The 12631-nt window shown below is 38.0% G+C and overlaps 1 protein-coding gene across 1 annotated transcript; it reads right to left on the minus strand.

The window, feature by feature from the left end:
* Positions 1 to 4854: 4854 nt before the first annotated feature.
* LOC113468575 lies at positions 4855 to 10168 on the minus strand. Its single transcript, XM_026825585.1, has 3 exons — positions 9941 to 10168; positions 9758 to 9861; positions 4855 to 5358 (listed from the first exon to the last, which is right to left on the minus strand). Exons 1-3 carry the CDS (start codon positions 10162 to 10164, stop codon positions 5180 to 5182), a joined length of 507 nt encoding a protein of 168 aa, XP_026681386.1. The 5' UTR covers positions 10165 to 10168; the 3' UTR covers positions 4855 to 5179.
* Between the last annotated feature and the right edge of the window lie 2463 nt (positions 10169 to 12631).

Here is a 12631-nt window from a genome sequence, read left to right on the forward strand (position 1 = left end):
ACTCTCAATCCACACGGTATACTTACCTGCTGTATACTTACCTACAGTATACTTACCTACTGTCGTGCATCATCGTAAAACGGTTTAAGTCTTTCGATGTGCACGACGTTTTTGAAGTGCTTTCTGCTGCTTAATTTTAAATTGGTGAGCTTTCGATGTCACTCAAGGCATCATCTTCAATAATTTTTCTCACTTCTACTCCTGCTGCGATAGAGTCAACATCTATCTTGGTCTGAAGATAAACACTCTGTACAATAAATGTACGTACACAAATCGGAAAGATTTACAGACGTTGTAGAATGAAGAAGAAGAAGACAAGAGGAACATGATAAATTGAATATTAAAATTAATATTAAACTTAGACACTTGATGTACATTTTCAACAATCTAGAAGACAAGAGGAACATGATAAATTGAATATTAAAATTAATATTAAACTTAGACACTTGATGTACATTTTCAACAATCTTAGACCCATTGTATCATACTCGTTCTTAAAACAAATGTATTATGCCCTCGCCCAATCCCTGGTCTTAAATTAATGACTGAAGTGTTATCTAAAACTTTCTCACTTTGAGTTCATAGGTCGCCGCGACAAATTTCAAGATCAGAGCTCATTTGTGTGAGAAAATGTGAAGAAAATCCCCCAAAAACCAGTTTTTTTGGCTTTTTGGTTCTCTGGACAAAATTTGCACCATTTTCGTGATCCTGGTAAAAAGACCTTTAATTTGATATGCCCGTTCTCACTTTGAGTTCATAGGTCGCCGCGACAAATTTCAAGATCAGAGCTCATTTGTGTTAGAAAATGTGAAGAAAATCCCCCAAAAACCAGTTTTTTTTTTTTTGGCTTTTTGGTTCTCTGGACAAAATTTGCACCATTTTCGTGATCCTGGTAAAAAGACCTTTAATTTGATTTTTTTTTTTTTGGCTTTTTGGTTCTCTGGACAAAATTTGCACCATTTTCGTGATCCTGGTAAAAAGACCTTTAATTTGATATACAGGTCGACTAGGTTTGGATAAGTCCTTCTATGGGGACTGACAGACGACACCGAAGCGAATACAATAGTCCGCCCCTTATACCTTTTTATTACTATTGTAATAATAAAGGAAGGACGGAATAAAGTTTTTTTTTTCTTTTTTTAGGGCGAATCAAAACTAAGTACCTACATAATTATGAATATGAATGCCGAATTTTCTCCTTCTTTTTTCTTTCTCCTATTTTACTAGTAGTTCTGTGAACTGTAGCTTTTTTTAGGGCGAATCAAAACCAAGTACCTACATAATTATGAATATGAATGCCGAATTTTCTCCTTCTTTTTTCTTTCTCCTATTTTACTAGTAGTTCTGTGAACTGTAGACCTCACTCAGATTCTTTTGTCCGAGCTGAGAAGAAGGTACAAATGAATGCTACATATTCACATGTATTAAATTAGAACAGGAGGAGTACGTCTTACGTAATAAAAAGGACAGAGAACAGGTTTTATTTACAATCACTCAAAAGATTTGAAATAGATTTACCAAGAATTGGGGTCTTTTTAGAAAAAACACAAGGATATACAAGGGTCAAAAATACGGTAATTTATCAATTGCCATCTTCAAAAGTTTGAGACCAAAATTGAACCTGGTACACCAAATTTCAAGGATCAACGTGTCTTGATTCCAGGGCCTCGTTTCATCAAACTATTGTATTACAAGACTTGTAATACAGGCAATTTAATTTACAAGCCAGAAGTATTCTAATCTGTAAGTTTTTCGTGCCTGCTGAAAATGCTGAATCCTAATTTCTTCAACCTACTCTCTTGGCTTTCAACTTGGCTATGTTTTTCCTTCAGGTTTATTATTATTATTATTATTTTTTTATGGCACAAGAAACAAGAGTGTTTATTTGGTGAATTCACTCCGACAGGTATACCATATCCACATCAAATGTAAACAATACATTCAAAATGTGTGTCATGCGCAGAAACCAAAACTCGTCGAACATCGTACCCGATGCCCAAAAAAACGCGATGCGAAATTTCTCAATTAAAAGAAGAAAGGAACAAAGGAGGGAGGAAAAGATTTTTTTTCTATTTATTTTTTCGTACCTACTCTTCGGCGGTGAATGACAGATGCGCTCAAAATGAATTAAAAAAGGTTCTTCGACCCAACTAAAATTAGAAGTTTGGAAAACATCGTTTCATGAAAATTTTATAGGACTCCTAACATTAGTGTCAATTTATTGGTATTTTCTAAGTGTGCTGGGAAGCAAGCGAACGTCAAGATCAATTCTTGGATTTTCATCTCCTATTTTCAATTGATGTAAAGACGCACCTACACTAAATCGATCGAAAATGGAGTATTTCCATCCCGAGAGTAGGTACCTACCTACGTTGATCTTGATGTTAATACTTTGATAACACACGGATATAATATTTATTTATGTATCCTTCAGTAGAAATTAGAGAGATCCGATCAATAATAAAACAGCTTCAAAATCAGAAGAAAACTATAGCCTTGCAATGGGTCCCCGCTCATTGCGGCCTCGCAGGAAACGATAACGCCGACTATCTGGCCAAAAAAGGAACAAGCATCCCCTTTTCAATTACCCCAAAACTTCCCTATGAATCGGCAAAAAGACTAATTAAATCTAAATACAAGATCGAACACAACAAAAGATTGCGTAACGAGGGACAAGGAAAAAAGTGGCAGAATCAAATACTAAACTTAACACCCATGACATCATCCCTAATCTACCGAGAAAGGCCGCTGTTGCTCATTTTCGACTGCTCACTGGGCATGACTGGGATCTCAATAGAAAACCAAATGATCGACGCAAAAATTCAAACGCAAAGAGTGGCAAACCATTTTAATGACTATTTCTTAGTTAAAAAAGAATCCTTTTCGGATGGTAATAACGAACAGGCATCAACCTATAATGTAGGGCCCTACTTACCTCCAAAGAGTAACTTTCACCTGAACCTGATTAAACCGAAAGAAATTGAAGAGATCATTACTAGTCTTAAGGGAAAGTCGGCTCCGGGAATTGATGGAATTACCACGGACTTGGTCAAAAAAATTAGTAAAAATATTTCAGTACCTCTGTCCCATGTATTCAACCTATGTTTGAAACAGGGAGTTTTTCCTGAACAGTACAAAAGTTCATTAATCAGTCCTATCCATAAAAAAGGGAGTCCAACCCTCGTATCTAATTACCGTCCCATCTCTCTCCTCACAACATTTTCTAAAATACTGGAAAGATGTCTAAAAAAGCGATTGGTGAACTTTCTTGACGAAAATGAAATTTTAAGTGAGAGTCAATTTGGCTTCCGCAAAAACAAATCCACAAATGACGCTATCTTAGAAGTGGTAGATGACAGATGATGAACTTAGGTAGATGTACTAAGTAGCGGTAGGCGTCAGGGGTGTCGGTTTTACTCTTCGCACAGTTCTGTAGGTTAGATGTACCAAGGTGTAGGACAGTAGAATAGGCGTTTGGGGTTAAGGGTGGACTTATTATGGTTGCATAATTGTGAAGCATATAGGGTTAAATGGTTTGTTACTAGTTTATCTCCCGAATTACCAAACTCGTGATTCATTTTGTGGTGAATTTTGTGTTAATTTTATTTATAATGTAAATATCTACATACCTCGATAGTCTAGGAATATTTTGCCTACAAAAAGATTTCGCAAAATCACCGACATAAGTAGCAGTATTTCAAAACTTCGAGTACAAGAGCTACAACTTTCTTCCTCGTCTCCCAAAAATATTTCCTTCATTTTGAATCCTAAAAGTATACGTCTACGCCACATCTTCACTCAAAAGAGATGTGGGAAGAAAAATGTCTGTAGTAACCTTTGTTTTGTACCAAAGCTTTGATTTTTATCGGATTCACATCAGATACAAGGACTGGGGGGTTGATGCTGATGGTATTCCTGAAGTAACATAGCAGCAAGCAGCAAGTACAGCAAGTATGCTTAAATTTGAAAACTTTTTTAATTTCTGCCTCGAATCTGCATAATAATAATAAACCTGTATGGTATTCCACCCAAAAAAGTTTTGAACTCAATTTTGTACCCCGCCTTTTATTCACTTCATGATTTGTGTGCTCCTCCTTCACGTAGTACCTACCTAGGTACCTCGCTTTCCCCTTATTGCACTCCTTTATCCTCTAATCTCACTTCTGCTTCACTGCATTGGCGGTGTGCAATGATCTAAATCGATGATGACATGCTGCCTGGAGAAGTGAAATTAGGGGAAAAAGGAGTGCAATTTAATTATGCAGTGAATGGGATGGCAGGTATCGGCACTTGATTTCTTTTGGGGGAACGAATTGGCAGGGCTTTTTTTGTCACGAAGTGGTATTTTTGAGGGGATCTCATAACTTTTCTTAGAAACTTAGCATAATGTGACGTATGACCACGCAGCGCGACAAAGTAAAAAGGTAATAGTCATAGTAACATGATTGGGTAAATTTTGGTAAGTTCGGGTCATTTCCGAGACCTTTGTGAAACTGACACTCATTCACTGATACAAATTCTAACCCATTTTACTTGTTCTAGAAGGGTGCGGTTTTCACCATTCGACGCCATTTTCTTCTCATTTGCGGTTTTCCCATAACCGTTTCATTGGGGCTCGTCATTTTAAGTGTGCAGTCAGTTCAAAGGGCAGCTTTTATAATTGACCAGTTGCGCTGACATAGGTGAGGTTTCAAAGTCAGAGCAAAAAGAAATGAGGAACTGGGGTCTTTTGTGTTTGATCCAACAACCAGTTATGGTTTATTCAAAATTTCATTTTTCCATGTTCTTCCCCCAATAGGGGGGGGTGTCCGAAATACATTGGGAGTTCTGTCTAAACTTGGAAGAACGAAGATGTAGTTGTCAAAACTCAGAAACAAGGAACTTCTTATATTTTCAACAATAAAATTTTACAAACTTGGAGCTGGAGCAGATCGATATTTTAAATTTCAAGAATAAGAAAGAAATCTAAACACTGTCAACTCTTTCGTTGCCATGGCAGTATCTATGGAAACAAAACTCGCGTTCGCTACACTGCCCACGGCAAAGCAAAGAAAACTAATACATATGAAAAGTCAAATTAGGGGAACATCAATTCGAAAATTACAAACATAGCAGGGGAAAAATTCCTAGCTATAGCTACCTAATACAATCACAAATATTCACAATAATAAGAGGCTAGCTAGGTGTCAAATTCTAGGGGGTACAATAGAGAAATTAGCCTAATAATGAATCTATTATTGGACAATTCTAACATTTCTAACTCAATTGATCTAACTTTAGCATCCTTACTATACTTGAGACTTCTAATAACACCGTAAAGCCAGCGAGTTCTAGGTAGTTTCTCATCTTTGATTAAAACCAACTCCCCTCTCAATCCTAAAACTCTCTATACTCAATCACACTTCCTACTGACTTGGCCAGTTTCCACTTCAAGTTTCGCATTTAATGTGTACAGAAGGTGAAACTGGCCAAGTCAGTAGGAAGTGTGATTGAGTATAGAGAGTTTTAGGAATTAGGCAAGGTCTAACTTGGCCTCTATTTTTTAGATATCACATACTATCATAGGCCGAACTTTTTGAGTAAGTCATTGCGGAAACTGACCCAACTGTAACCCTTGTACAAAAATTATGTTATTTACTAAAATTAAGTGAGAAAAATACAGAAAAATTAAGCAGGAAGTCAATGAAACTGGACCTAAGTCGTATGGAATCGTAACAAGATAAGGAACACTTGAATTTAGGCATGCTTTCCTGTTTGTTCCCGTTTTATCCCAGATATAGATAGAAGTTCCGGGTTTTCAGATTTTCCCCTTTATTAATGCTTAAAAAGACACCTTCCTGCAAAATTTCTGCTTTCTAGGTCGTCTCATCTCATCATGTACTAAGGAGAACAGAAATCCTTAAATTTTGTTTACAGACAGACACACACACGGACCAATGGCTGAAACTTTGGATTTAGGCTCAAATCCCGGTTGGTTTTCAGATTTTCCCTTTACTTATGCATAAAAAGACACCTTTGTGCAAAATTTCAGCTCTCTAGCTTGTCTGGAAGTGCCTAATAATAGAAAATCCCGGTTTTCAGATTTTCCCTTTACTTATGCATAAAAAGATACCTTTGTGCAAAATTTCAGCTCTCTAGCTTGTCTGGAAGTGCCTAATAATTTTGATGATCAGTCAGTGAATGAGTGAGTGAGTCAGTCAGGGACAAAATCGTAAAGTTTGCAGCCCTCCCTTGGCCAAACCGTTTGTCTTAGGAACATGAAATTTTGTAAGCTTCTTTATTCATGTAAAAAGAACAAATTTACAAATTTTCATGAATGAGTGTGTGAGTCAGTCAGGGACAAAATCGTAAAGTTTGCAGCCCTCCCTTGGCAAAACCGTTTGTCTTAGGAACATGAAATTTTGTAAGCTTCTTTATTCATGTAAAAAGAACAAATTTACAAATTTTCAAGATTTTAAGTTGAATTGGGCCAGAATTACAGAGGTGTGAAGAACCGGGTGAAATGGTTCCTGTAAAGATTACACATAGTGCTTTGCTGGAACTTAGGCACGAAAAACTGGGAGTGCAGACTTGGCCTTAATTTTCTGATATCACCACTTTTATAGGCCGACATTTTTGTTTAGGAACTTGGCCTTTTTTCACATTTGTGTTTTTGTGGGGGATCTCACTCCTTTTTTTACTTTCCTTATCCTATAGGAAGGAAAGTAGTGTAATCGGGTCAAATTTTCGATGGTCATTTTTTAGTGCCAAAACACGTTTTGAGGTCCCTAGAGCCTAAATCCAAAGTTTCAGCCATTGGTCCGTGTGTCTGTCCTTCTGTCTGTCTGTAAACAAAATATCTCGAGAACGGTAAGAGCTAGAGACTTGAAATTTGGAGATCACTAAAGTTGAGCTCAGTTGCGCGTGGTTAGTACCCGGATGGGTGACCATCTGGCCAATAGCGTGCTGCTAGCTTAAAAAAAAAAGAAGTTAATTAAGTCAGAGAAAGTAAAAAAGTTAACCAGTTTTTCCATTGTCTATAGAGCATTTTTCACTATAAAAAAATATTATATGAGACTTCTACCCGTTTTTAGATTTTAACCAATTTTAGAGGAAAGAGGAGTGCAATAAGGGGAAAGAAAGGTAGGTGGCGCGCCGCCAATGCAGTGAAGCAGAAGTAACAGAGGAAAGAGGAGTGCAATGAGGGGAAAGAAAGGTAGGTACTACGTGAAGGAGGAGCACACAAATTATGAAGTGAATAAAAAGCGGGGTACAAAATTGATTTCTAAACTTTTTTGGGGTGGGTTGGCTTTTAGGGGCGAAGCCCCGGGAGCGCGCAGCGCGACCGTTAGCAAGGGAGCGCGAAGCGCGACGGCATGCACACCCCGCGAAGCCCCGGGAGCGCGCAGCGCGACCGTAGACGCAAAACCGCGTAGCGAACACGCGAAGCCCTCAGAGGGGTGGAGGGGCGAAGCCCCCTCTCCCGAGCACGCAGTGCGAGTTAATTTGATACAATTAGACGGATTCTGAAATCCCCTTTCTACGTTTCTACCTCAAGACTCAAGAATCATATCGTTCCCACTTTTAAAACACGGTTTCACAACAACAGATGTAAGTGAAATATTCGTAATTGTGGGGAGGAAGAGAAAGTTGATGGCTTGAAAATTTAAAATTTCGGAGTTGTGTACTCTAGTCTAAAGCTCTTATTTTACTGATATGGGTGTTGGTTTATACAGGGAAAACTTGGAAGGCTTTTAGTGTTTATTATTTTTTAAGCATAATTTATTTTACGATTATACCGAAAAGAATTTTTCAAGAAAAGTCATATTTTTAAATAAATGATAATAACCCCCCAAAAACACCACTTCGTGGTATAAAAAAAAGCACCGCCAAGTCATTCTTCAAAAAGAAATCAAGTGCCAAAATAATTATAATAATAATAAACCTGTATGGTATTCCACCCAAAAAAGTTTTGAACTCAATTTTGTACCCCGCCTTTTATTCACTTCATGATTTGTGTGCTCCTCCTTCACGTAGTACCTACCTAGGTACCTCGCTTTCCCCTTATTGCACTCCTTTATCCTCTAATCTCACTTCTGCTTCACTGCATTGGCGGTGTGCAATGATCTAAATCGATGATGACATGCTGCCTGGAGAAGTGAAATTAGGGGAAAAAGGAGTGCAATTTAATTATGCAGTGAATGGGATGGCAGGTATCGGCACTTGATTTCTTTTGGGGGAACGAATTGGCAGGGCTTTTTTTGTCACGAAGTGGTATTTTTGAGGGGATCTCATAACTTTTCTTAGAAACTTAGCATAATGTGACGTATGACCACGCAGCGCGACAAAGTAAAAAGGTAATAGTCATAGTAACATGATTGGGTAAATTTTGGTAAGTTCGGGTCATTTCCGAGACCTTTGTGAAACTGACACTCATTCACTGATACAAATTCTAACCCATTTTACTTGTTCTAGAAGGGTGCGGTTTTCACCATTCGACGCCATTTTCTTCTCATTTGCGGTTTTCCCATAACCGTTTCATTGGGGCTCGTCATTTTAAGTGTGCAGTCAGTTCAAAGGGCAGCTTTTATAATTGACCAGTTGCGCTGACATAGGTGAGGTTTCAAAGTCAGAGCAAAAAGAAATGAGGAACTGGGGTCTTTTGTGTTTGATCCAACAACCAGTTATGGTTTATTCAAAATTTCATTTTTCCATGTTCTTCCCCCAATAGGGGGGGGTGTCCGAAATACATTGGGAGTTCTGTCTAAACTTGGAAGAACGAAGATGTAGTTGTCAAAACTCAGAAACAAGGAACTTCTTATATTTTCAACAATAAAATTTTACAAACTTGGAGCTGGAGCAGATCGATATTTTAAATTTCAAGAATAAGAAAGAAATCTAAACACTGTCAACTCTTTCGTTGCCATGGCAGTATCTATGGAAACAAAACTCGCGTTCGCTACACTGCCCACGGCAAAGCAAAGAAAACTAATACATATGAAAAGTCAAATTAGGGGAACATCAATTCGAAAATTACAAACATAGCAGGGGAAAAATTCCTAGCTATAGCTACCTAATACAATCACAAATATTCACAATAATAAGAGGCTAGCTAGGTGTCAAATTCTAGGGGGTACAATAGAGAAATAAATGTACATTTTACATTTGCATTTTCCATTTTGCGGTTCGCACATCTCTCCCTGACAATTTATTAAACAAAGTAGAAGCTAGTAAACCATGGTCAAGAGGAATATTCTGATTTTCCAACAACTTCAGTTTACACTCAAGACAATTTATTAAACAAAGTAGAAGCTAGTAAACCATGGTCAAGAGGAATATTCTGATTTTCCAACAACTTCAGTTTACACTCAATCTCAGCATACATTTGATGAAAATCACCAGTCTTACTTGACTTACTTTTCATATTTGCTATATCAGAATACAACTTATTAATCACAATATTCTGTGACCCATACTCTTCATCCAGTAGCTTGAGAGCCACCCTGTAATTATCATCTGTAACCCTTACCTTAGCCCATCAATCAGACATAGCGGAGCTCCACTGAGCTTTCCCTTCAAATAGTGAAATTTGAGGCTAGGAGATAGGTTGATAGGTCTGCTCTATTGTGAACCAAACTATTGAAATTGTCGAGAAACTCCTGATACCTATCTACCTGACCAGAAAATTGAATCAACTCAAAGTATGGCTTCCTATGTAATATCCAGAGGCACAAATATCATTCACAATCGTATTGCTTATGGGGATACCTTGAGGTAGTCAACTCCCCAACCTTTGGTTCTATAGAGTATACCTTTCCCTGCTTAAATCTTGTGTGCTTACCAACCTGAGGTGACCAGTAACGAAAACATATGCTAGCCAAAGTATGGCCAACTCCCCAACCTTTGGTTCTATAGATATAGAGTATACCTTTCCCTGCTTAAATCTTGTGTGCTAGCCAAAGTATGGCTTCCTATGTAATATCCAGAGGCACAAATATCATTCACAATCGTATTGCTTATGGGGATACCTTGAGGTAGAAGCATGGGAAAACATAACTCACCATAATATTTGTGAATGACATAACACATCAATATCGAACACAAGGTCGCCAATAGGACTGAACCTCTGTATAACAGCTCGTTTAAGCTGTGCTTTGTCTTACCGCTCTTGGTTGTATCGCCCATGACTACTGTTACCTTTGTAGTCAAATTTTCATTTCTTACTTCTTTCTGAGTACCTTGTCTCAGGTTTTCCTGGAAACTATCGTCACATATGTCGGTAAAATTTCATCACTGCTAAATAAACTAAAATTTACACATATCCTTCCATTCTCACCTACTGGTAACAGCTGATTGGACTTACCACTAAGGCGCGTTTCGCACTGAGGTAACACGTCGCAAGTAGCAAGTCGCAAGATGCTACTGCTTACGTCCTGAATCTTGTTCAAAGAAACATGAACTTTCACTCACATTGGAGTAACAACTAACAACATGTGACAATAAAAATGAACTGCGTAGGATTCAAAAAATAATTTTTCCCACAAACAATCACAAGTAGCAACTAACAAAACTCCAGACTGCTGGTGTTGAAGTAACACTGTTACTTGTTTCCAGGGTTCAAGTAGCAACATGTATCCTCAGTGAGGAAGGTTTCATTTGAAATAATGGTCTGGTCTTTGAAGATGCATGCTACGTAGCATCTTGCGACTTGCTACTTGCGACGTGTTACCTCAGTGTGAAAACCGCCTTAAGATGACCTCTGTGGTACCTCAACCATTTGGGCTGAACTGAACCAAAAGTATAAATGTTCGTCTTACAAACCGGCTCACTTACCAAACCCAGGGCTTTAAATAAACGCTTAATAATGTACGTCTGGGTGGAACCGCTGTCGAATATAGCGCGAATAGTTGTGGATGTATTCTTCTGCTTATTCATAACTGTAATAGTGGCCGTTTGTAAATAAACGTAACTCGAGCGTTCTTCCTTTGAGCACAGGTTTGTCTCATTAGCTCATTACTTACCAGAGTACTATTACTCGGTATCTCATTCTGATTTGGCTGTGAGGGCGCGTCTTCCTCGTTACTTAAATCATCATGAGCTCATTACTTACCAGAGTACTATTACTCGGTATCTCATTCTGATTTGGCTGTGAGGGCGCGTCTTCCTCGTTACTTAAATCATCATGACTGCAATTATTACTCGTAGTAATTTTCTCACCTTTGAATTACACAGGACAAATAGCTCGATGATGTGCACCTGTTTTCTTACAATGATAACATTTTTGTATCCAGAGATGTGCAAAATGCTTTTGAAAACCAATTTGAAATGCAAAATGTAGAATTCCTCTAGAAAACCAATTTGAAATGTAAAATGTACATTTTGAAAATGGTTTTTTAAATGCTTTTTAAAATGGATTTTCAAACAATAAGCACATCTTTACCGAACTAGAAGTAAGAGATCCTACGCTATTACCTTGTAGTACAAGATCTTCATGTCTCAGCTTCATCTGCTCCAACTGAATCCTCTGCATCGCCAACTCATGATCTCTTTCTTCTTTCTGTACTTTCAACTCTCTCATCAAATCTTCATTCTTCTTGCTATCCAAATCGGCTAGCGCTTCTCTTTCTAATCGGATGTGAACTTGGCACTGCACTAACTTTGACTTCATTTCCAACAGAAAAAACTCCGTGTTGGTCTTCAGTACCTCATCCTCATCCGTCACCAATGTATCCAGGACGCTTGTGTCATCTATTTCTTCCTCCAATTTGTCCTTCTCTGTCATGAAGTTCATGAACTTCTTCTCTAGGGGATCATAAATCTCGGAAACAGCGGCCAGTCGGCCACATTCTCTTTTGTCACAGTGACATCTCTATAACTCTTCAAGTGGTCCACCGTCCTCGACAAATCCACCTTTGCCTTCGAGAAGCATCTTCTCTTCAAGTCCAAATTAGAGGTCGACATGGCTGGGCTGGTGTGGAAGCGTTTTCATTTGATGTAAACCCAATAAGACCAATTACATAACCTTAGGCTAAAATTCCTCTACTGACCACTGAGAAAACTATAGCCAAAATGTACTGACAAGTGATTTTTCACTAAATTTAGTGAATTGTTGGCAAATCTAGTGATTTAGTGATTTTTGAAAGAAATGTAATTTCATTTCAAAATTGCTCTTAAAGCTGAAAAAATCTGGTGTGAACATCACACGACTTTCCTTATCCTATTGAATGATGCTTATTTGAGTGTTCTTTTACCCTAACTTTTACAAGATGTCAAAACTCAGAAACAAGGAACTTCTTATATTTTCAACAATAAAATTTTACAAACTTGGAGCTGGAGCAGATCGATAAGAAATGTAATTTCCATTTCAAAATTGCTCTTAAAGCTGAAAAAATCTGGTGTGAACATCCCACGACTTTCCTTATCCTATTGAATGATGCTTATTTGAGTGTTCTTTTACCCTAACTTTTACAATATCTCTAACCGTTGCCGCCAAAAAACGGTCGAAATCTGTCCAAAAGCGGTCAAAATACCGCCAAGCGCAGCAACCATCTCAACCAAATGTTTTGAGTCAAAGACGGTCGAAATCTGTCCAAAAGCGGTCAAAATACCGCCAAGCGCAGCAACCATCTCAACCAAAAGTTTCGTGTCGCAT

Source organism: Diaphorina citri, unplaced genomic scaffold (genome assembly GCF_000475195.1).
Source record: "Diaphorina citri unplaced genomic scaffold, Diaci psyllid genome assembly version 1.1 scaffold775, whole genome shotgun sequence".
In the NCBI taxonomy this organism is placed as follows: Eukaryota; Metazoa; Arthropoda; class Insecta; order Hemiptera; family Psyllidae; genus Diaphorina; species Diaphorina citri.